The 24322-nt window shown below is 44.1% G+C and overlaps 1 protein-coding gene across 1 annotated transcript; it reads left to right on the top strand.

Moving 5' to 3' along the window:
• Positions 1-5623: 5623 nt before the first annotated feature.
• Positions 5624-21664, top strand: LOC118360526 (gamma-aminobutyric acid receptor subunit rho-3-like). Its single transcript, XM_035739768.2, has 10 exons — positions 5624-6435; positions 7078-7190; positions 8901-8968; positions 9068-9291; positions 9391-9473; positions 9655-9792; positions 17393-17545; positions 18207-18268; positions 18432-18563; positions 18861-21664. Exons 1-10 carry the CDS (start codon positions 6287-6289, stop codon positions 19164-19166), a joined length of 1428 nt encoding a protein of 475 aa, XP_035595661.2. The 5' UTR covers positions 5624-6286; the 3' UTR covers positions 19167-21664.
• Positions 21665-24322: the final 2658 nt, after the last annotated feature.

Below are 24322 nucleotides of genomic sequence, written 5' to 3'. Positions count from 1 at the left end.
GGTAGCTGCATTCCATTGCATTTCTAAATCAAATCAAGTCAAAATCAAATTTATTTATACAGCCATTCGTACATCAGCTGATATTTCAAAGTGCTGTACAGAAACCCAGCCTAAAACCCCAAACAGCAAGCAATGCAGGTGTAGAAGCACGGTGGCTAAAAAATCCCTAGAAAGGCCAAAACCTAGGAAGAAACCTAGAGAGGAACCAGGCTATGTGGGGTGGCCAGTCCTCTTCTGGCTGTGCCGGGTGGAGATTGTAACAGAACATGGCCAAGATGTTAAAATGTTCATAAATGACCAGCATGGTCAAATAATAATAATCACAGGCAGAACACTTGAAACTGGAGCAGCAGCACGGCCAGGTGGACTGGGGACAGCAAGGAGTCATCATGTCAGGTAGTCCTGAGGCATGGACCTAGAGCTCAGGTCCTCCGAGAGAGAGAAAGAAAGAGAGAAAGAGACAATTAGAGAGAGCATACCTAAATTCACACAGGACACCGGATAGGACAGGAGAAGTACTCCAGATATAACTAACTGACCCTAGCCCCCCGACACATAAACTACTGCAGCATAAATACTGGAGGCTGAGACAGGAGGGGTCAGGAGACACTGTGGCTCCATCCGAGGACACCCCCGGACAGGGCCAAACAGGAAGGATATAACCCCACCCACTTTGCCAAAGCACAGCCCCCACACCACTAAAGACAAAGGAATTCTCCATTTGGAACATTATTGAAGATTTATGTTAAAAACATCCTAAAGATTGATTCTATACATCGTTTGACATGTTTCTACAAACTGTAATGGAACTTTTTGACTTTTCGTCTGGACCTAGTGCTCGCTCCTCATGAATTTGGATTTGTGAACCAAACGTGCGAACAAAAATGAGCTATTTGGACATAAATGATGGACTTTATCGAACAAAACAAACATTTATTGTGGAACTGGGATTCCTGGGAGTGCATTCTGATGAAGATCATCAAAGGTAAGTGAATATTTATAATGCTATTTCTGAGTTTTGTGACACCTCTCTTGGTTGGAAAATGGCTGTATGTTTTTCTGTGGCTAGGCGCTGACTTAACATAATTGCATGGTGTGCTTTTACCGTAAAACTTTCTTGAAATCTGACACAGTGGTTGCATTGAGGAGAAGTTGATCGTTAATTGTGTGTTTAACACTTGTATCTTTCATGAATGTTTATGATGAGTATTTCTGTAATTTGATGTTGCTCTCTGCATTTTCACCGGATGTTTGTTTGAGACAATGCAATTCTGAACATAACACACCAATTTCAAATTAGGTTTTTGGACATAAAGATGAACTTTATCGAACAAAACACACATTTATTGTTTAACATGGAGTCCAGGGAGTGGCATCCGGTGAAGATCATCAAAGGTTTGTGATTAATTTTAACGCTATTTCTGACTTTTGTGACACCTCTCCTTCTTTGGAAAATGGCTGTATGTTTTTCTTTGGCTAGGCGCTGACCTAACATAATCACAAGGTGTTTTTTCACTGTAAAGCCTTTTTGAAATCAGACACATTAACGAGAAGTGTATCTTTAAAATGGTGTATAATACTTGTATGTTTGAGGAATTTTAATTATGAGAATTCTGTTGTTTTGAATTTGGCGCCATGCAATTTCACTGGCTGTTGGCGAGATGGGACGCTACCATCCCACATATATTTTATTTCTGCGTTTTGTGTAGCGCCGGCTATGCTAATTATTTTGATTACGTCCCCTTCAGGTATTTCGGGGTGTTGCATGCTATCAGATAATAGCTTCTCATGCTTTCCCCGAAAATCATTTTAAAAATCTGACTTGGTGGCTAGATTCACAACGAGTGTAGCTTTAATTCAGTACCTTGCATGTGTGTTTTAATGAATGTTTGAGTTTTAACGAGTGCTATTAGCATTTGGCGTGGTGCATTTGCATTTCCTGATGGCTGGGTGGGACGCAGACGTCTCAGGTGGCGCTAAGAGCTTTTAACTAAATCAGGTGTGCTAGTGAAGGGCTAGAACAGAATTATGATCTGGTGTAGAAATGGTGTAGAAATGATCCCATGCAGAAATAACAATGTTTCTGTAATGATCGTCTGTTGAAGAAGTTATGGACCAAAGTGCAGCGTAGTAAAAGTGTTCATACTTTTAGTTGAACTGAACGCTAAATAACAAAATTAACAAAGAGAATGCATGAAAACCAAAACAGTCCTGTCAGGTGCAGAAACATAAAACAGAAAATAACTACCCACAAAACCCCTGTGGGGAAAAGCTACCTAAGTATGGTTCTGTTGGTAAAATGATGATTAAATGACTGAACAAATCATTTTAAATGGAACTGTAACTAAGTAAACTTATACTCTGTTTTATTTTATCTGATTAATAATATGAGTTCATACGATGTGATTGTGTGACACAGACAAGGAGTAATTAAAGTTAATGAACACCATTCCAACTAGGAAGAAAGAAGTGGACTGTGTAAACAGATAAGGTCGTTAACCTATGGTTGAACCGACGAAACTGAGCTCTGGGGTTTTTAGATAAGACAGTGAGTGCATTCCTAGGTTTTCTGTTAATTAGAACTGTCAGCTAAGTGGTGATTGATAATATTGAGGGGTCAAAAGTTACCGGGAAGTTAGAATGAACTTTTCACCTCACTTTGTCCCTGTCGAGAGGAGGAGTTTCTGTTAAGCAATGAAATGACGTCATGTTTAAATGTTTTGTATATAAACTGTTGCTCGTTGTCACGCCTTGGTCATTGTATTTTGTGTTTTTGGTATATGTTTGGGTAGGCCAGGGTGTGACATGGGTTTAAATGTTGTTTTTCGTATTGGGGTTTGTAGTATTTGGGATCGCGGCTAATTAGAAGTGTTGTATAGGCTTGGCTGCCTGAGGCGATTCTCAATTGGAGTCAGCTGCTTTTCGTTGTCTCTGATTGGGAACCGTATTTAGGTAGCCTGAGTTCGCGTTGTATTTTGTGGGTGTTTGTTCCTGTCTCTGTGTAGTAGTCACCAGATAGGCTGTAATTAGTTTCACGTTTCGTTTGTTGTTTTCGTATTCAGTTATTTTATGTACTACAATATATTTAATTAAAGTCATGAGTAACCTACACGCTGCATTTCGGTCTGACTCTCTTCATTCAACAGACAAAAGTAGTTACACTCGTGGTGAAGTGGCAGCACGCTCCAGAGAATAAATTCTGTTACCTATTATTGAAAAGACTGATCTCCGTCTATTTTATGCAAACAAGAATCTTACAAATTCTCATAAAATAGATTAAGGGTTTTCAATTAATGAAAACACATTGGCATCATTAAATTACAGTAACAGGTTCCCAATCAGAGACAACAATAGACAGCTGTCCCTGATTGAGAACCATATCCGGCCAAAACAAAGAAATACAAAAACATAGAAAAAAGAACATAGAATGCACACCCAACTCACACCCTGACCAGACCAAAATAGAGACATAAAAAGCTCTAAAGTCAGGGCGTGACAGTTTCCCAGTTCATAAAAGCAGAAACACTTAACATGATCACACTTAATGATACCAACAAGTATTCCGCTGTTCTTTACTTCTTTATATCTTTTATTTTAATTTCACCTTTATTTTAGCAAAGAGTCCCACTGAGACCAAGGTAGAGATCAAGGGAATCCTGCATGACCAACCACAATTACTTCTACATATTAAATACTTCAATCAAAAGTATAAAATGTTGATCAGAGTTATCTGGCTAACTTATTGATTCTGGTGTGTAAAAAAACACCCTGTTGTTGGTTTGTGTTCTGGTTAGGATTTTTAGGGTTAGTGTTAGGAAGGAATGGACTAAATGACTTAATATTATTATTAAGTCTATAAAGTGTGTGTGTGTGTTCAGTGCTTTATTGTGTATAGCTCTGTAGTGACTGAGTCACTTCCTATTAAAAAGAGAGAAGGAGAGAATGAAAAGCAGACTTGCGTGAGATAGTTACTACCCTGGTCCATTTTAAGAGAACATTAGGGAGGAAGAGGGGAGAGAGGAGGCCAAAGAGAGACCTGCTCCCAACTTCTTTTGAGAGTGAGGAGTATGACTGGACTGAACCAACTGGTTACTTGGAGAACAAACACACAGAAAAATCCCTGTGCTTTGAGGGAGAGTCAGGGGGGTAATTAGTTCGGGGGTGGGTATGACCAGTGGTGGAAAAAGTACACAATTGTCATACTTGAATAAAAGGAAAGATACATTCATAGAAAATGACTCAAGTAAAAGTCAAAGTCACCCAGTAAAGTTCTACTTGAGTATAAGTCTAAATTGTATTTGGTTTCAAATATACTTAATTAAGTATCAAAAGTAAATGTAATTTCTAAAACATACATTCGTTTCAAAAGTTAAAGTTAAAGTATAAATCATTTCAAATTCCTTGTATTAAGCAAACAAGATGATACCATTTTCTTGTTTTTTACATTTACGGAATACCAGGGGCACGCTCCCACACTTTACAAACTAAGCATGTGTTTAGTGAGTCCGCCAGATCAGAGGCAGTAGGGATGACCAGGGATATTCTCTGTCTAGTGAGTCCTCCAGATCAGAGGCAGTAGGGATGACCAGGGATATTCTCTGTCTAGTGAGTCCTCCAGATCAGAGGCAGTAGGGATGACCAGGGATATTCTCTGTCTAGTGAGTCCTCCAGATCAGAGGCAGTAGGGATGACCAGGGATATTCTCTGTCTAGTGAGTCCTCCAGATCAGAGGCAGTAGGGATGACCAGGGATATTCTCTGTCTAGTGAGTCCTCCAGATCAGAGGCAGTAGGGATGACCAGGGATATTCTCTGTCTAGTGAGTCCTCCAGATCAGAGGCAGTAGGGATGACCAGGGATATTCTCTGTCTAGTGAGTCCTCCAGATCAGAGGCAGTAGGGATGACCAGGGATATTCTCTGTCTAGTGAGTCCTCCAGATCAGAGGCAGTGGGGGTGACCAGGGATGTTCTCTTGATAAGTGTGTGAATTAGACCATTTTCCTGTCCTGCTAAGCATTCAAAATGTAACAAGTACTTTTGGGTGTCAGGGAAAATGTATGGAGTAAAAAGAACATAGTTCTCTTTAGGAATGTAGTGAAGTAAAAGTAAAATATGTCAAAAATATAAGTAGTAAAGTAAAGTACAGATACCCCCAAAAAGTAGTACTTTTTAAGTATTTTTACTTAAGTACTTCATAGCACTGGGTATGACAACACACACACACACACACACACACACACACACACACACACACACACACACACACACACACACACACACACACACACACACACACACACACACACACACACACAAGAGAGAACTCAAATACTGATAGATATGTGGACGTTCAAAGACACACACTAATGCGCACACACCTGGACGTAGATGTTAATCCTGTGTAATTACAGTATATGCAATATTTGTATTAATTCGCAAGTGGAGTACAGCCTGATTACTGAAGGGAGTGTGTGTGTATATGTGTATGTGTGTGTATGTGCTTGTGCATGTGTGTGTGTGCCCTCCCTCAGTTAGTAGGTTAGTGAGAGATTGCCAGGGCTGCAGATAAGAGGATTTGAGTGGAATTTGTGTCATTCTATCGGCGGAGGAATAGATTTATATTGATTTTAATCAGAGAGAGACAGATTAACTGAACCACAGATAATATAGATGGGGGGAGATAGAGAGAGGCAGAGAAGGTGTCAGAGGTAAACATAGAAAGAGAGAGCAAGCAACTGACGAGAGGAGAGAGAATATTAGAGAGAATAAAGAGATTCTCCAAAACAAAAACACATGACACGCTGGCCGGGTGTTTCTCCACTTGGCGAGAGAGTGAAAGATCAACGGAACATCAGGACACCATTATGAGGAGGAAGAGCTAACAACACACTCATCACATCACATCTGGGAGTATTTGAAGAAATGCAGCTGTGTGGTGAGTGATCATTGACCACAACCATCAACATTGCAACCACAACCACAACCACAACCACAACCATCAACACTGCAACCACAACCACAACCATCAACAGTGCAACAAGGACCCACAACCATCATCAGTGCAACAAGGACCACAACCATCAACCCCAACCCCTGACTGTGATCGGAGCAATCATAGTTCTATTGGAGTCCCTGCTTTAAGTGATTGCCATTTATTTTTCTAATATGCTTTTATTAGTTAATGTTTCCCTGGAAAAACAGTGACACATGTTATTGCTCTGTGGAGAAATACTGGCTACATAAAGATGAACTGAACTCCTGACCTTTAACTCCAACCCTGACCACATCATGAACGCTGTCCTTCTGGCCGTGAAGTGGCTGTGCTTGGTCTGGGCCGTGACGTGGCCTGTAACCATGGTGACAGGGATCCGTAACCCAGGACGACGGAGGCACAAAGACGTTTACTTGGGGGAGCACAGCAAGAACAAACACAGAGGGTAGGAGGACACATACTATAGGCACACATGCATCATGGTTGGGGCTAATTCATTTTGAATTCCAGTCGATTCAGAAAGTACACTGAAATTCAAATTCTCTCCAATGTTTGGGATTGTAATTTGGTTTACTTTCTGAATTGACTGGAATTGACCCCAACCCTGGCATGCACACACATAACTCCGTAACCCTATAAACCACATACCTCCGTAACCCTATACATCCTGTACTTCAGTGGTTCTCAAACCTCTCCTGGGGGCACACAACAGTTCCATCTATTTGATCTATTCAGTGCTACAACAACACTGTGAAATGTCTGGCAGTCCCAAGGAGAGGTTTGAGAACCATTGCTGTTATCTTTTCCTTGCTCTTACTCCTGGGGTCCACCTTGGGGGTCCACCTTGGCTTCCAGCTATATCAGTCTTCATCAAGTTACGGAGTGCCGGCCCAGAAGAAGTCTGGAGTGATTCCAGGGAGTAGCTAATTACCAAATTTGGCAGTGTGTGTATGTGGGAGGGCTGTTGTGAAAACCGCAGGCTGTGTTTCTTCAATCAAACCCTACAATTAGTCTTATTAAAGAAACATTGCTCAACTATTGCAGGGTGTTGGAGTGTGTGGGTTTATAATGTGTGTTGTCTTTCCAGGCGTATAGACCATAAACTGATGCGACAGGACAGCACCAAGTCTCTACTCATTAAGACTGAACAGCTGCTGAGGATCGAGGAGCACGACTTCGCTATGAGACCTGGCTTTGGAGGTGAGAAACACGCATGTCCACCATACACAGGAAACACTAAAACTAATCCAATCAGTCACTCACTCTCTGTCCCCCTTTAATGATGCGTACGATGGCCGTGCTATGAGAGGACCTGCAGGCCACTGGGTTTCCCTGAACATATCGCTCCCAAATCAACACTGACCCACATTACACTGTGTGTGTGTGTGTGTGTGTGTGTGTGTGTGTGTGTGTGTGTGTGTGTGTGTGTGTGTGTGTGTGTGTGTGTGTGTGTGTGTGTGTGTGTGTGTGTGTGTGTGTGTGTGTGTGTGTGTGTTGAGGGGGATTCATAAACAGTAATCTGGATTATAATCCAGGTCTGTTGAAACAGATAGAGGGGTGAGAAATAGGGTTGGAAACAGCCCAGTTCAACCAAGGGTGGACGACAGGCCTTCATACGGAGAAAAAGGGGGTGGAGTGTCTTGTAAGAATTTGCCGATGAGTAGGTAAACCACCACTACCCTCCGTATTATTGGCCTGAAGTGCAATCATTGGAAAACAAACTGGACGATCTACAATTAAGACTATCATACCAACAGGACATTAACATCTGTAATATTTTATGTTTCACGAGACGTGGCCGAACGATGACACAGATAATATAGAGCTGGCTGGCTTCTCCGTGCATCGGCAGGACAGAGCTGGTAAGAAGAGGGACGAGGGTGTGTCCATTTGTCAATAACTGCTGGTGCGCGATGTCTAATATTAAAGTGGTATTGTTCACCTGAGATATAAGCTGTAGACCACACACACCAAGAGAGTTCGCATCTACATTTTTCATAGCTGTCTATTTACCACCACAAACCGATGCTGGCACTAAGACTGCACTCAACTAGTTGTATAAGGCCATAAGCAAACAAGAAAATGCTCATCCAGAAGTGGCGCTCCTAGTGGCTGGGGACTTTAATTCAGGCAAACTTATATCTATTTTACCTCATTTCTACCAGCATATCACGTGCAACCAGAGGAAGAAAATACAAGATCCCCTTTACACCACACACAGAGACGCATACAATGCTCTCCCTCACCCTCCATTTGGCAAATCTGACTATAACTCTATCCTCCTGATTATTGCATACAAGCAAAAACTAACGCAGTAAGTACCAGTGACTCGCGCAATAAGGAAGTGTTCAGATGACGCGAATGCTACACTACAGGACTGTTTTGCTAGCACAGACTGGAATATGTTCCGGGATCCATCCAATGGATTTGAGGGGTTTACCACCTGTCACCGGCTTCATCAATAAGTGCATCAATGACGTCGTCACCACATTGACCCTATGTACATTTCCCAACCAGAAGTCATGGATTACAGGCAACATGCGCACCAAGCTAAAGGCTAGAGCTGCCACTTTCAAAGAGCGGGACACTAATCCGGACGCTTATAAGAAATCCCACTATGCCCTCAGGCAAACCATCAAACAGGCAAAGCGTCAATACAGGACTAAGATTGAATCGTACTACACCGGCTTTGATGCTCGTCGGATGTGGCAGGGCTTGAAAAATATTACAGACTACCAAGGAAAACCCAGCCGCGAGCTCCCCAGGCGAGCTAAATGCCTTTTATGCTCGCTACGAGGCAAGAAACACTGAAGCATGCATGAGGGTGTTGGTGTTTGTTTCTCTGTTTTGGTGTTTTGGGTGAGGAGCTCTGCCGGTCCTGACGAGATGTGTGTGCGTGTCTGTTCTCAGGTGCAGCCATCCCTGTAGGCATTGATGTGCAGGTGGAGAGCATCGACAGCATTTCAGAGGTCAACATGGTATGAGCCTGTGTACCTTTGTGTATAATCTATACACGTGTGTGTATAATCCACACACGTGTCTGAGTGTGTTTAATCATGAGTGTGTGTTCTGCTCAGGACTTCACCATGACTCTGTACCTGCGCCACTACTGGAAGGATGAGCGGCTGGCGTTTCCATCTCGTAGCAACGTGAGCAGGACATTTGATGGGCGTCTGGTGAAGAAGATGTGGGTTCCTGACGTGTTCTTCGTCCACTCCAAGAGGTCCTTCATCCATGACACCACCATGGAGAACATCATGATCAGGGTCTATCCTGACGGAAGCATACTCTACAGCGTCAGGTAGAGCATCAGTGTGTGTGTGTGTGCGTGTGTGTGTTACTATATGTAGGTTTACTGTATGTTATCTATTGGCATATGATTATTATGTGGGTGTTATAGGATCACAGTGACTGCTCTCTGCTCAATGGACTTCAGCAGCTTCCCTCTGGACACACAGAACTGTTCACTGGAACTAGAGAGCTGTGAGTCACACTGACTTACACACATCACGCAGCAGCACATATGCATACACACATATTTCCCCAAATATAAACCTGCACCCACACTAACAATTTGATTGCTGATTGATTGGTTAGACAAATACACACCAAACTCTCTCTCTCCCCCTCCTCCCTCTCTCCCTCTCTCCATCCCCCTTTCTAGATGCGTATAATGAGAATGATCTGATGTTGTATTGGAAGAATGGCAACGACTCTCTGAGGACAGATGAGATGGTTCTCTCTCAGTTCTTCATCAAGAAGTTCCACCCTTCCAGTGGGCTCGCCTTCTACAGCAGCACAGGTCTGTCTGGATATTTGTGTATGTGTTCTGTGTTCCATGTGTCTCATCTCTCATACCATTTAGACCAGGGGTACTCAACTACTATTTGAGAAGGTCCGGTCACACAAATTTCCTAGGTGGCAAAGGGTCCGGATAGATATTTATCAGCATAGTAACAAACCGCCACCCAGTTTTAAAGCAAATTTCTTGCAATACTACACATTTTGCCATGTCATATGTGTTTTCATATCAAATCAAATGTATTTATATAGCCCTTCGAACATCAGCTGATATCTCAAAGTGCAGTACAGAAACCCAGCCTAAAGCCCCTAGGAAAAACTCCCTAGAAAGGCCAAAACCTAGGAAGAAACCTAGAGAAGAACCAGGCTATGAGGGGTGGCCAGTCCTCTTCTGGCTGTGCTGGGTGGAGATTATAACAGAACATGGCCTAGATTTTCAAATGTTCATAAATGACCAGCATGGTCAAATAATAGTAATCACAGTAGTTGTCGTGGGTGGAGTCAGCACATCAGGAGTAAATGTCAGTTGGCTTTTCATAACCGATCATTAAGAGCATCTCTACCACTCCTGCTGTCTCTAGAGAGTTGAAAACAGCAGGTCTGGGACAGGTAGCACGTCCGGTGAACAGGTCAGGATTCCATAGCCGCAGGCAGAACAGTTGAAACTGGAGCAGCAGCATGGCCAGGTGGACTGGGGACAGCAAGAAGTCATCGTGCCAGGTAGTCCTGAGGCATGGTCCTGGGGTTCAGGTCCTCCGAGAGAGAGAAAGAAAGAGAGAAAGACAGAATTAGAGAGAGCATACTTAAATTCACACAGGACACCGGATAAGACAGGAGAAGTACTCCAGATATAACTAACTGACCCTAGCCCCCCGACACATAAACTACTGCAGCCGAGCGGAAATGGAGGAAAACTCGCCTCCCTGCGGAGCTGGCATCCTTTCGCTCCCTCCTCTCTACATTTTCCTCCTCTGTCTCTGCTGCTAAAGCCACTTTCTACCACTCTAAATTCCAAGCATCTGCCTCTAACCCTAGGAAGCTCTTTGCCACCTTCTCCTCCCTCCTGAATCCTCCTCCCCCCCCTCCTCCTTCTCTGCAGATGACTTCGTCAACCATTTTGAAAAGAAGGTCGACGACATCCGATCCTCGTTTGCTAAGTCAAACGACACCGCTGGTTCTGCTCACACTGCCCTACCCTGTGCTCTGACCTCTTTCTCCCCTCTCTCTCCAGATGAAATCTCGCGTCTTGTGACGGCCGGCCGCCCAACAACCTTCCCGCTCGACCCTATCCCCTCCTCTCTTCTCCAGACCATTTCCGGAGACCTTCTCCCTTACCTCACCTCGCTCATCAACTCATCCCTGACCGCTGGCTACGTCCCTTCCGTCTTCAAGAGAGCGAGAGTTGCACCCCTTCTGAAAAAACCTACACTCGATCCCTCCGATGTCAACAACTACAGACCAGTATCCCTTCTTTCTTTTCTCTCCAAAACTCTTGAACGTGCTGTCCTTGGCCAGCTCTCCCGCTATCTCTCTCTGAATGACCTTCTTGATCCAAATCAGTCAGGTTTCAAGACTAGTCATTCAACTGAGACTGCTCTTCTCTGTATCACGGAGGAGCTCCGCACCGCTAAAGCTAACTCTCTCTCTGCTCTCATCCTTCTAGACCTATCGGCTGCCTTCGATACTATGAACCATCAGATCCTCCTCTCCACCCTCTCCGAGTTGGGCATCTCCGGCGCGGCCCACGCTTGGATTGCGTCCTACCTGACAGGTCGCTCCTACCAGGTGGCGTGGCGGGAATCTGTCTCCTCACCACGCGCTCTCACCACTGGTGTCCCCCAGGGCTCTGTTCTAGGCCCTCTCCTATTCTCGCTATACACCAAGTCACTTGGCTCTGTCATAACCTCACATGGTCTCTCCTATCATTGCTATGCAGACGACACACAATTAATCTTCTCCTTTCCCCCTTCTGATGACCAGGTGGCGAATCGCATCTCTGCATGTCTGGCAGACATATCAGTGTGGATGACGGATCACCACCTCAAGCTGAACCTCGGCAAGACGGAGCTGCTCTTCCTCCCGGGGAAGGATTGCCCGTTCCATGAACTCGCCATCACGGTTGACAACTCCATTGTGTCCTCCTCCCAGAGCGCTAAGAACCTTGGCGTGATCCTGGACAACACCCTGTCGTTCTCAACTAACACCAAGGCGGTGGCCCGTTCCTGTAGGTTCATGCTCTACAACATCCGCAGAGTACGACCCTGCCTCACACAGGAAGCGGCGCAGGTCCTAATCCAGGCATTTGTCATCTCCCGTCTGGATTACTGCAACTCGCTGTTGGCTGGGCTCCTGCCTGTGCCATTAAACCCCTACAACTCATCCAGAACGCCGCAGCCCGTCTGGTGTTCAACCTTCCCAAGTTCTCTCACGTCACCCCGCTCCTCCGCTCTCTCCACTGGCTTCCAGTTGAAGCTCGCATCCGCTACAAGACCATGGTGCTTGCCTACGGAGCTGTGAGGGGAACGGCACCTCAGTACCTCCAGGCTCTGATCAGGCCCTACACCCAAACAAGGGCGCTGCGTTCATCCACCTCGGGCTTGCTCGCCTCCCTACCACTGAGGAAGTACAGTTCCCGCTCAGCCCAGTCAAAACTGTTCGCTGCTCTGGCTCCCCAATGGTGGAACACACTCCCTCACGACGCCAGGACAGCGGAGTCAATCACCACCTTCCGGAGACACCTGAAACCCCACCTCTTTAAGGAATACCTAGGATAGGATAAAGTAATCCTTCTCACCCCCCTTAAAAGATTTAGATGCACTATTGTAAAGTGGCTGTTCCACTGGATGTCATAAGGTGAATGCACCAATTTGTAAGTCGCTCTGGATAAGAGCGTCTGCTAAATGACTTAAATGTAAATGTAAATAAATCCTGGAGGCTGAGACAGGAGGGGTCAGGAGACACTGTGGCCCCATCCGATGATACCCCCGGACAGGGCCAAACAGGAAGGATATAACCCCTCCCACTTTGCCAAAGCACAGCCCCCACACCACTAGAGGGATATCTTCAACCACCAACTTACCATCCTGAGACAAGGCTGAGTATAGCCCACAAAGATCTCCGCCACGGGCACAACCCAAGGGGGGGCGCCAACCCAGACAGGAAGATCACATCAGTGACTCAACCCACTCAAGTGATGCACCCCTCCTAGGGACGGCATGAAAGAGCACCAGTAAGCCAGTGGACTCAGCCCCTGTAATAGGGTTAGAGGCAGAGAATCCCAGTGGAAAGAGGGGAACTGGCCAGGCAGAGACAGCAAGGGCGGTCCGTTGCTCCAGAGCCTTTCCGTTCACCTTCACACTCCTGGGCTAGACTACACTCAATCATATGACCCACTGAATAGATGATAGATGCTTTGTCCGAGTTTAAAAGTAGAAAGTTTCCAGCCATCCTTATGTCTGAAACACAGGCTTCTAGCGAGGGCAATTTTGGGGCTTCACCATGTTTCATTGAAATGTACAGCTGTGTGTCATCCGCATAGCAGTGAAAGTTAACATAATGTTTTTGAATGACATCCCCAAGAGGTAAAATATATTGTAAAAACAATAGTGGTCCTAAAACGGAACCTTGAGGAACACCGAAATTTACTGTTGATTTGTCAGAGGACAAACCATTCACAGAGACAAACTGATATCTTTCAGACAGATAAGATCTAAACCAGGCCAGAACTTGTCCGTGTAGATCAATTTAGGTTTCCAATCTCTCCAAAAGAATGTGGTGATTGATGGTATTAAAAGCAACACTAAGGTCTAGGAGCATGAGGACAGATGCAGAGCCTCGGTCTGATGCCATTAAAAGGACATTTACCACCTTCACAAGTGCAGTCTCAGTGCTATGATGGGGTCTAAAACCCGACTGAAGCATTTCGTATACATTGTTTGTCTTCAGGAAGGCAGTGAGTTGCTGCGCAACAGCTTTTTCTAAAAATGTTGAGAGGAATGGAAGATTCGATATCGACCGATAGTTTTTTATATTTTCTGAGTCTGGTTTGGCTTTTTCAAGAGACGCTTTATTACTGCCACTTTTAGTGAGTTTGGTACACATCCGGTGGATAGAGAGCCGTTTATTATGTTCAACATAGGAGGGCCAAGCACAGGAAGCAGCTCTTTCAGTAGTTTAGTTGGAATAGGGTCCAGTATGCAGCTTGAAGGTTTAGAGGCTATGATTATTTTCATCATTGTGTCAAGAGATATAGTACTAAAACACTTGAGTGTCTCTCTTGAGTCTAGGTCCTGGCAGAGTTGTGCAGACTCAGGACAACTGAGCTTTGAAGGAATACACAGATTTAAAGAGGAGTCTGTAATTTGCTTTCTAATAATCATTATCTTTTCCTCAAAGAAGTTCATGAATTTATCACTGCTGAAGTGAAAGCCATCCTCACTTGGGGAATGCTGCTTTTTAGTTAGCTTTGCGACAGTATGAAAAATACATTTCGGATTGTTCTTATTTTCCTCAATTAAGTTGGAAAAATAGGGTGATCGAGCAGCAGTGAGGGCTCTTCGATACTGCACGGTACTGTCTTTCCAAGCTAGTCGGAAGACTTCCAGTTTGGTGTGGCGCCATTTCCGTTCCAATTTTCTGGAAGCTTGCTTCAGAAAATTGCTTCAGAGCTTGGGTATTTTCTGTATACCAGGGAGCTAGTTTCTTATGAAAAATATTTTTCGTTTTTAGGAGTGCAGCTGCATCTAGGGTATTGCGCAAGGTTAGATTGAGTTCCTCAGTTAGGTGGTTAACTGATTTTTGTCCTCTGGCGTCCTTGGGTAGGCAGAGGGAGTCTGGAAGGGCATCAAGGAATCTTTGTGTTGTCTGTGAATTTATAGCACGACCTTTGATGCTCCTTGGTTGGGGTCTGAGCAGATTATTTGTTGCAATTGCAAATGTAATAAAATGGTGGTCCGATAGTCCAGGATTATGAGGAAAAACATTAAGATCCACAACATTTATTCCATGGGACAAAACTAGGTCCAGAGTACGACTGTGACAGTGAGTAGGTCCAGAGAAATGTCGGACAAAACCCACTGAGTCGATGATGGCTCCGAAAGCCATATGATACCTGAGTGACTCAACAAAATCAATAGGGTCCACCTGGGGGTCAGGGCCCCTGGGCACGTAATCTGGCCATGAAAAATACAAGATTTAGATTGGTACGTTAGGCTAACCAGCTATCTAGCTAACATGGGTTAGTTGATCAACTGGACATTTCTGACAGGTTATAAATAGCTCTCTGACGTCTATCAGTGAATTACATAACAAGAGGAAACTGCTGATGCACAACCAAATTTCAAAATTGCACCTTGGGCATTACAGTGCCTTCAGAAAGTGTTCACACCCCTTGGCTTTTTCCAAATGTTGTTGTGTTACAGCCTGAGTTTAAAATGGATTACATTGAGATTTTATGTCACTGGCCTACACACAATACACCATAATGTATAATGGAATGATGTTTACAAATTAATAAAAAATGAAAAGCTGAAATATCTTGAGTCAATAAGTATTCAACCCCTTTTTTTTGGTAAGACTAAATAAGTTTAGGAGTAAAAATGTGCTTAACAAGTCACATAATAAGTTGCATGGACATATTGTAATTGTAGTTTCACTTGATTTTTGAACGACTGCCTTATAAATCTGCCTTCAAACTGGACAGTATTTATTCTGTTAAAGGTCCCCAAAGCACACACATCCTTGGGTCGCTCTTCTTTTCAGTTCGCTGCAGCTGGTGACTGGAACAGTTTTATCTCAATCTCTTCATTCAAAGACTCAATCATCGACCCTCGTACTGACAGTTGTGGCTGCTTTGCGTGATGTATTGTTGAGGCTGCTTTGTGTGATGTATTGTTGTCTCTACCTACTTGCCCTTTGTGCTGTTGTGCCCAATAATGTTTGTGCTGCTACCATGTTGTGTTGCTACCATGTTGTTGTCATGCTGTGTTGCTACCATGCTGTGCTGTCATGTATTGCTGCCTTGCTGTATTCTTGTCGAGGTCTCTCTTTATGTAGTGTTGTGTTGTCTCTCATCGTGATGTGTGTTTTGTCCTATATTTAAATGTTCTTTAAAAAAAACATTTTATCCCTGCCCCCGTCCCCGCAGGAGGTCTTTTGCCTTTTGGTAGGCTGTCATTGTAGATAATACTTTTTCTTAACTGGCTTGCCTAGTTTAAATAAAGGTTAAATAAAAAAAATATAAAAAATATATATATCTGTACCCCACACATAAAATGATCTGTAAGGTCGCTCAGTCGAGCAGGCAATTTCAAACACAGATTCCACCACAAAGACCAGGGAAGTTTTCCAATGCCTTGTGAAGAAGGGCATTGGTAGATGGATAAAAAATATCCCTTTGAGATGGTGTATCAAGCCTACAAAGATACAGGTGTCCTTCTTGACTCAGTTGCCGGAGATAAAGGAAACTGCTCAGGGATTTATTTCACCATTAGGCCAATGGTGACTTTAAAACAGTTACAGAGTTTAATGGCTGTGATAGGAGAAAACTGAGGCTGGATCAACAACATTGTAGTTACTACACAATACTAACATAAATGACTGAGTGAAAAGAAGGAAGCCTGTACAGAATAAATAATATTCCAAAACCTGCATCCTGTTTAGAAATAAGGCACTAAAGTCAAATTGCAAAAATGTGGAAAAATGTAACTTCATTTCATGAATACAAAGCGTTATGTTTGGGGAAAATTTAACAGAACACATCACTGAGTACCACTCTTCATATTTTCAAGCATGGTGGTGGCTGCATCATGTTATGGGTATGCTTGTCATCGGCAAGGACTAGGGATTTTTTGGTGAATAAAAATAAATGGAATAGAGCTGAGCACAGTCAAAATCCTAGAGGAAAACATGGTTCAATCTGCTTTCCAACAGACACTGGGAGATGAATTCACATTTCAGTTGGACAACAACCTAAAACAGTAGTGCAAATATACACTGGAGTTGCTTACCAAGATGACATTGAATGTTTCTGAGTGGCCTAGTTAGAGTTTTGACTTAAATTGGCTTGAAAATGGCAAGACTTAAAAATGGATGTCTAACAATAATCAACAATCAATTCGACAGAGCTTGAATAATTGTTAAAAGGATAATTAGCAAATATTGTACAATCCCGGTGTGTAAAGCTCTTAGAGACTTACCCAGAAAGACTTAAAGCTGTAATCGCTGCCAAAGGTGATTCTAACATGTATTGCCTCAGGAGTGTGAATACTTATCTAAATGAGATATGTCTGTATTATATTTCAATCAATTTGCAAACATTTCTAAAAACAGGCTTTTGCTTTGTCATTATGGGGTATTGTGTGTAGATCGGTGAGAAAAAAAAAATGTATTCAATTTTGAGTTCAGGCTGTAACACATCAAAATGTGGAATAAGAGTATGTATGTAAGGGGTTTAGTCTCTTTGTCTCAATCTCTCACGCTGTCCCTTTCTTTCTCTCCCCCTCTCTCACCCCATCACCTATCATCTCTCTCTCTCTCTCGCTCCTCTCTCACCCCATCACCTATCATCTCTCTCTCTCTCTCGCTCCTCTCTCTCTATCTAGGTTGGTATAACAGGTTGTATATAAACTTCATCCTGAGGAGACATATCTTCTTCTTCATGCTGCAGACATATTTCCCCACCATGCTGATGGTTCTGCTGTCCTGGGTCTCCTTCTGGATTGACAGGAGGGCTGTGCCTGCACGTGTCTCCCTAGGTAAACACAAACACACACACCAGGAAACACACCACTGAAAACACCTGGCTACACACCCAAGTTCACATGATTATACTTCTACATAAAATACCTACCATAGTTTATACGCACACTCCACTCCCTTCAGAGCTCTACAGCCCTAACACGCCTGCCGTCCTCTCCGTTTAGAGCTTTTACAGCCCTAACACGCCTGCCGTCCTCTCCGTTTAGAGCTCTACAGCCCTAACACGCCTGCCGTCCTCTCCGTTTAGAGCTCTACAGCCCTAACAAGCCTGCCGTCCTCTCCGTTTAGAGCTCTACAGCCCTAACACGCCTGCCGCCCTCTCCGTTTAGAGCTCTACAGCCCTAACATGCCTGCCGTCCTCTCCCTTCAGAGCTCTACAGCCCTAACACACCTGCCGTCCTCTCCGTTTAGAGCTCTACAGCCCTAACATGCCTGCCGTCCTCTCCGTTTAGAGCTCTACAGCCCTAACACGCCTGCCGTCCTCTCCGTTTAGAGCTCTACAGCCCTAACATGCCTGCCGTCCTCTCCGTTTAGAGCTCTACAGCCCTAACACGCCTGCCGTCCTCTCCGTTTAGAGCTCTACAGCCCTAACATTCCTGCCGTCCTCTCCGTTTAGAGCTCTACAGCCCTAACACGCCTGCCGTCCTCTCCCTTCAGGTATCACTACAGTACTGACCATGTCAACCATCATCACTGGTGTGTCCTCCTCCATGCCACAGGTAAGTGACCGAGTGTGTGTGGGTGGGTGAGGAACTAGCGAGTTTTAATTCTTACTCTGTGTGTGTGTGTGTGTGTGTGTGTGTGTGTGTGTGTGTGTGTGTGTGTGTGTGTGTGTGTGTGTGTGTGTGTGTGTGTGTGTGTGTGTGTGTGTGTGTTTTCCAGGTGTCCTATGTGAAGGCAGTGGACATCTACCTGTGGACCAGCTTCCTGTTTGTGTTCCTGTCAGTGATAGAATATGCTGCTGTCAACTACTGCTCTACGCTAGAGGAGATGAGACGACTGAAGAGAGGAAAGGTCAGAGGTCATCCATATTATACCTGGAGCAGAGAGAGCCTGTCCCTGGCAGGATATTTGTGGATTATTCTCTCTGCACAACACTGCTCTCTACTGGTTAGATAGAGAAAGGACGCCAAGAAATCATCACTCCCAGAAATCATCACAAGTTTCTCTCTAACTTTGTCCCCAGGTTGAAGACGATATTAGTTTATCTACTAGTCTCCATGGTCTATGTGTATACATCTATAGATACACAGTATATCTATATGGAGATGTTATATATCTGTATGTGTGTATGTCTGTCCCCCCATTCAGCTCCCAACCTCGTACAACACCAGAAAAGCCATGGCCTTCGACGGCTGTTTCCATGACAGTGACATTGAGCTGACCCCGTTCCCCCGTCTGCCAACCTCCATGACCTCCAGCCATCACAGAACTCCACTCCAGAACCCTGAGGACCCACCCATCGAGGGGACACGTCTCCGCCGGCAACGGTCGGTGCAGGAGAACGTGGATCTGCTACTTAGCAACAGCTACTTGATCGACTCGTACTCCCGCATGGCCTTCCCTCTGTCCTACCTCCTATTCAATACCATCTACTGGAGTATGTACTCCTCCTGAGGGACCCTACTGAGTATAGTGCTGGGACCCTACTGACTATAACTCCTTCCGAGGGACGGTCCTACTGAGTACTGGGACCATACTGAGTATGTACTCCTCCTGAGGGACCCTGCTAAGTATAGGGACTTGTGGAACGACATTTATTGGATATTTCAAACTTTTTTAACAAATCAAAAACTGAAAAATTGGGCGTGCAAAATTATTCAGCCCCCTTAAGTTAATACTTTGTAGTGCCACCTTTTGCTGCGATTACAGCTGTAAGTCGCTTGGGGTATGTCTCCATCAGTTTTGCACATCGAAAGACTGAATTTTTTTCCCATTCCTCCTTGCAAAACAGCTCGAGATCAGTGAGGTTGGATGGAGAGCATTTGTGAACAGCAGTTTTCAGTTCTTTCCACAGATTCTCGATTGGATTCAGGTCTGGACTTTTGACTTTGCCATTCTAACACCTGGATATGTATATTTTTGAACCATTCCATTGTAGATTTTGCTTTATGTTTTGGATCATTGTTTTGTTGGAAGACAAATCTCCGTCCCAGTCTCAGGTCTTTTGCAGACTCCATCAGGTTTTCTTCCAGAATGGTCCTGTATTTGGCTCCATCCATCTTCCCATCAATTTTAACCATCTTCCCTGTCCCTGCTGAAGAAAAGCAGGCCCAAACCATGATGCTGCCACCACCATGTTTGACAGTGGGGATGATGTGTTCAGGGTGATGGGCTGTGTTGCTTTTACGCCAAACATAACGTTTTGCATTGTTGCCAAAAAGTTCAATTTTGGTTTCATCTGACCAGAGCACCTTCTTCCACATGTTTGGTGTGTCTCCCAGGTGGCTTGTGGCAAACTTTAAACAACACTTTTTATGGATATCTTTAAGAAATTGCTTTCTTCTTGCCACTCTTCCATAAAGGCCAGATTTGTGCAATATACGACTGATTGTTGTCCTATGGACAGAGTCTCCCACCTCAGCTGTAGATCTCTGCAGTTCATCCAGAGTGATCATGGGCCTCTCTGATCAGTCTTCTCCTTGTATGAGCTGAAAGTTTAGAGGGACGGCCAGGTCTTGGTAGATTTGCAGTGGTCTGATACTCCTTCCATTTCAATATTATCGCTTGCACAGTGCTCCTTGGGATGTTTAAAGCTTGGGAAATCTTTTTGTATCCAAATCCGGCTTTAAACTTCTTCACAACAGTATCTCGGACCTGCCTGGTGTGTTCCTTGTTCTTCATGATGCTCTCTGCGCTTTTAACGGACCTCTGAGACTATCACAGTGCAGGTGCATTTATACGGAGACTTGATTACACACAGGTGGATTGTATTTATCATCATTAGTCATTTAGGCCAACATTGGATCATTCAGAGATCCTCACTGAACTTCTGGAGAGAGTTTGCTGCACTGAAAGTAAAGGGGCTAAATAATTTTGCACGCCCAATTTTTCAGTTTTTGATTTGTTAAAAAAGTTTTAAATATCCAATAAATGTCATTCCACTTCATGATTGTGTCCCACTTGTTGTTGATTATTTACAAAAAAATACAGTTTTATATCTTTATGTTTGAAGCCTTGAAATGTGGCAATAGTTCGCAAAGTTCAAGGGGGTCGAATACTTTCGCAAGGCACTGTATATACACACACTACCAGTCAAAAGAACAACTACTCATTTTTTTAACTATTTCCTACATTGTATAATGATAGTGAATACATCAAAACTATGAAATAGCACATATGGAATCATGTAGAAACCCAAAAAGTTATAAACAAAACTAAATATATTTTATATTTGAGATTCTACAAATAGCCACCCTTTGACCTGATGACAGCTTAGCAACCTCTTGGCATTCTCTCAACCAGCTTCACCTGGAATGCTTTTCCAACAGTCTTGAGGGAGTTCCCACATATGCTGAGCACTTGTTGGCTGCTTTTCCTTCACTCTGCGGTCCAACTCATCCCAAACCATCTCAATTTGGTTGAGGTGGGGGGACTGTGGAGGCCAGGTCATCTGATGCAGCCCTCCATCACTCTTCTTCTTGGTTAAATAGCCCTGACACAGCCTGGAAGTGTGTTGAGTCATTGTCCTGTTGAAAAACAAAACATAGTCAAACAAAAAAACTATTTGGACTCCAGAAAAAAGGACACATTTCCACCGGTCTAATGTCCATTGCTCGTGTTTCTTGGTCCAAGCAAGTCTCTTCTTATTATTTCTGTTTCTGTGAAGCAATTCAACCATGAAGGCCTGATTCATACAGTCTCCTCTGAAAAGTTGATGTTGAGATGTGTCTGTTGAATTCTGTAAAGAATTTATTTTGGCTGCAATTTCTGAGGCTGATACCTATAATGAACTTTTCCTCTGCCGCAGAGATAACTCTGGGTCTTCCCTTCCTGTGGTGGTCCTCATGAGAACCAGTTTCATCATAGCACTTGATGGTTTTTGCGACTACACTTGAAGAAACTGTCAAAGTTCTTGACATTTTCTGTATTGACTGACCATGTCTTAAAGTAATGATGGACTGTCGTTTCTTTTTGCTTATTTGAGCTGTTCTTGCTATAATATGGACTTGCTATATTACCAAATAGGGACATCTTCTGTATACCGCCCTACCTTGTCACAACACAACTGATTGGGGCGGCAGGGTAGCCTAGTGGTTAGAGCATTGGACTAGTAACCGGAAGGCAAGTCACCAATTTACAGCTGGCCAGTTCTCGACATGCACATTTTCAAAGTTATTAAGTTGACTAGCTAGCTAACATAAGTTATGTATGCTCGCTAAAAAAACATCCCAAAATAACTAACTTTATTAGTTAAACTAAGCTCGTCTAAAATTGACATGAATGCTCTCACAAAGCCAGCTGACTGATCTTTTAAACTCTTGTCTGCCAATGTGGTGCAACAACCCACATACTGGACAGAGGTGATAGTCAGCTGTCATGGTCTCTCTGGTAAGTTGCTGTCAGATGTCCAGAGTCTGAAGCAGTAGATTGTGTCTGTGTCCTGCACCAGTTAAGCATGCACATTCTATTCTCTATCTATATATGTCTTGCTATATATACACACACATTACATAACCAAAAGTATGTGGACATGTGCTTGTCGAAAAACATGTAATTCCAAAATCATGGGTATTTATATGGAGTTGGTCCCCCCACTTTGCTGCTATAACAGCCTACACTTTCTGGAAAGGCTTTCCACTAGATGTTGGAACATTGCTGCTGGGACTTGCTTCTATTCAGCCACAAGAGCATTATTGATGTTGATCGATTAGGCCTGGCTCGTAATCTGCGTTCCAATTCATCCCAAAGGTGTTCGATGGTGTTGAGGTCAGGGCTCTGTGCAGGCCAGTCAAGTTCTTCCACACCGACCTCAACAAACCATTCCTGTATGGATCTCGCTTTGTGCACGGGGGCATTGTCATGCTGAAACAGGAAAGGGCCTTCCCCAAACTGTTACCACAGAGTTGGAAACACAGAATCATCTAGAATGTCATTGTATGCTGTAGCATTATGATTTCCCTTCACTTGAACTAAGGGGCCTAGCTCGAACCATGAAAAAGCCCCAGACCATTATTCCTCCTCCACCAAACTTTACATTGGCACTATGTATTGGGCCAGGAAGTCTTCTCCTGGGACCTGCCAAACCCAAATTTGTCCGTCGGACTGCCAGATGGTGGAGTGTGATTCATCACTCCAGAGACCGTGTTTCCACTGCTCCAGAGTGGAAACGCCTCCAACCAACGCTTGACATTGCGTATGGTGACCTTAGGCTTGTGTGCTATGGAAACTCATTTCATGAAGCTCCTGACAAACAGTTCTTGCTGACAAACATTGCTTCCAGAGGCCGTTTGGAACTCTGTAGTTAGTGTTGCAACCAACGACAGAATTTGTACATGTTACGCGCTTCAGCACTCGGCGGTCCCGTTCTGGGAACTTGTGTGGCCTATCGCTTTGCAGCTAAGCTCTTGTTGCTCCTAGATGTTTCTACTTCATAATAACTGAACTTACATTTGACCGGGGCAGCTTTAGCAGAGCAGACATTTTTTAGAAAGGGGGCATTCTATGACGGTGCCACGTTTATAGTCACTGAGTTCTTCAGTAAGGCCATTCTACTGCCAATGTTTTCTCTATGGAGATTGAATGGCTGTGTGCTCTATGTTATACACCTGTCAGCAATGGGTGTGACTCAAATAGCCAAATCCACTTTTGTGTGTATGTACATATATATATAGACACGCACGCACACACACACACGCACGCACACACACACACGCACGCACGCACACACACACGCACGCACGCACGCACACACACACACACGCATGCACGCACGCACGCACGCACGCACGCACACACACACACACACACACACACACACACACACACACACACACACACACACACACACACACACACACACACACACACACACACACACACACACGCATGCACACACACTCGCACACACACACACACACACACACACACACACACACACCTGTGCATGTTCTCCCACTTAAAAAGATTAGAGAGGCCTGTAATTTTCATCATAGGTACACTTCAACTATGACAGACGAAATGAGAAAAAGGATTTTTAATGAATGAATTTGCAAATTATGGTGGAAAATAAGTATTTGGTCACCTACAAACAAGCAAGATTTCTGGCTCTCACAGACCTGTAACTTCTTCTTTAAGAGGCTCCTCTGTCCTCCACTCGTTACCTGTATTAATGGCACCTGTTTGAACTTGTTATCAGTATAAAAGACACCTGTCCACAACCTCAAACAGTCACACTCCAAACTCCACTATGGCCAAGACCAAAGAGCTGTCAAAGGACACCAGAAACAGAATTGTAGACCTGCACCAGGCTGGGACGACTGAATCTGCAATAGGTAAGCAGCTTGGTTTGAAGAAATCAACTGTGGGAGCAATTATTGGGAAATGGAAGACATACAAGACCACAGATAATCTCCCTCGATCTGGGGCTCCACGCAAGATCTCACCCCGTGGGGTCAAAATGATCACAAGAATGGTGAGCAAAAATCCCAGAACCACACGGGGGGACCTAGTGAATGACCTGCAGAGAGCTGGGTCCAAAGTAACAAAGCCTACCATCAGTAACACACTGCGCCCCAGGGACTCAAATCCTGCAGTGCCAGACGTGTCCTCCT

Source organism: Oncorhynchus keta, chromosome 28 (genome assembly GCF_023373465.1).
Source record: "Oncorhynchus keta strain PuntledgeMale-10-30-2019 chromosome 28, Oket_V2, whole genome shotgun sequence".
NCBI lineage: Eukaryota > Metazoa > Chordata > Actinopteri > Salmoniformes > Salmonidae > Oncorhynchus > Oncorhynchus keta.
The sequence above is the reverse complement of the archived record's forward strand: the minus strand, read 5'-3'. Positions and strand labels throughout refer to the sequence as shown.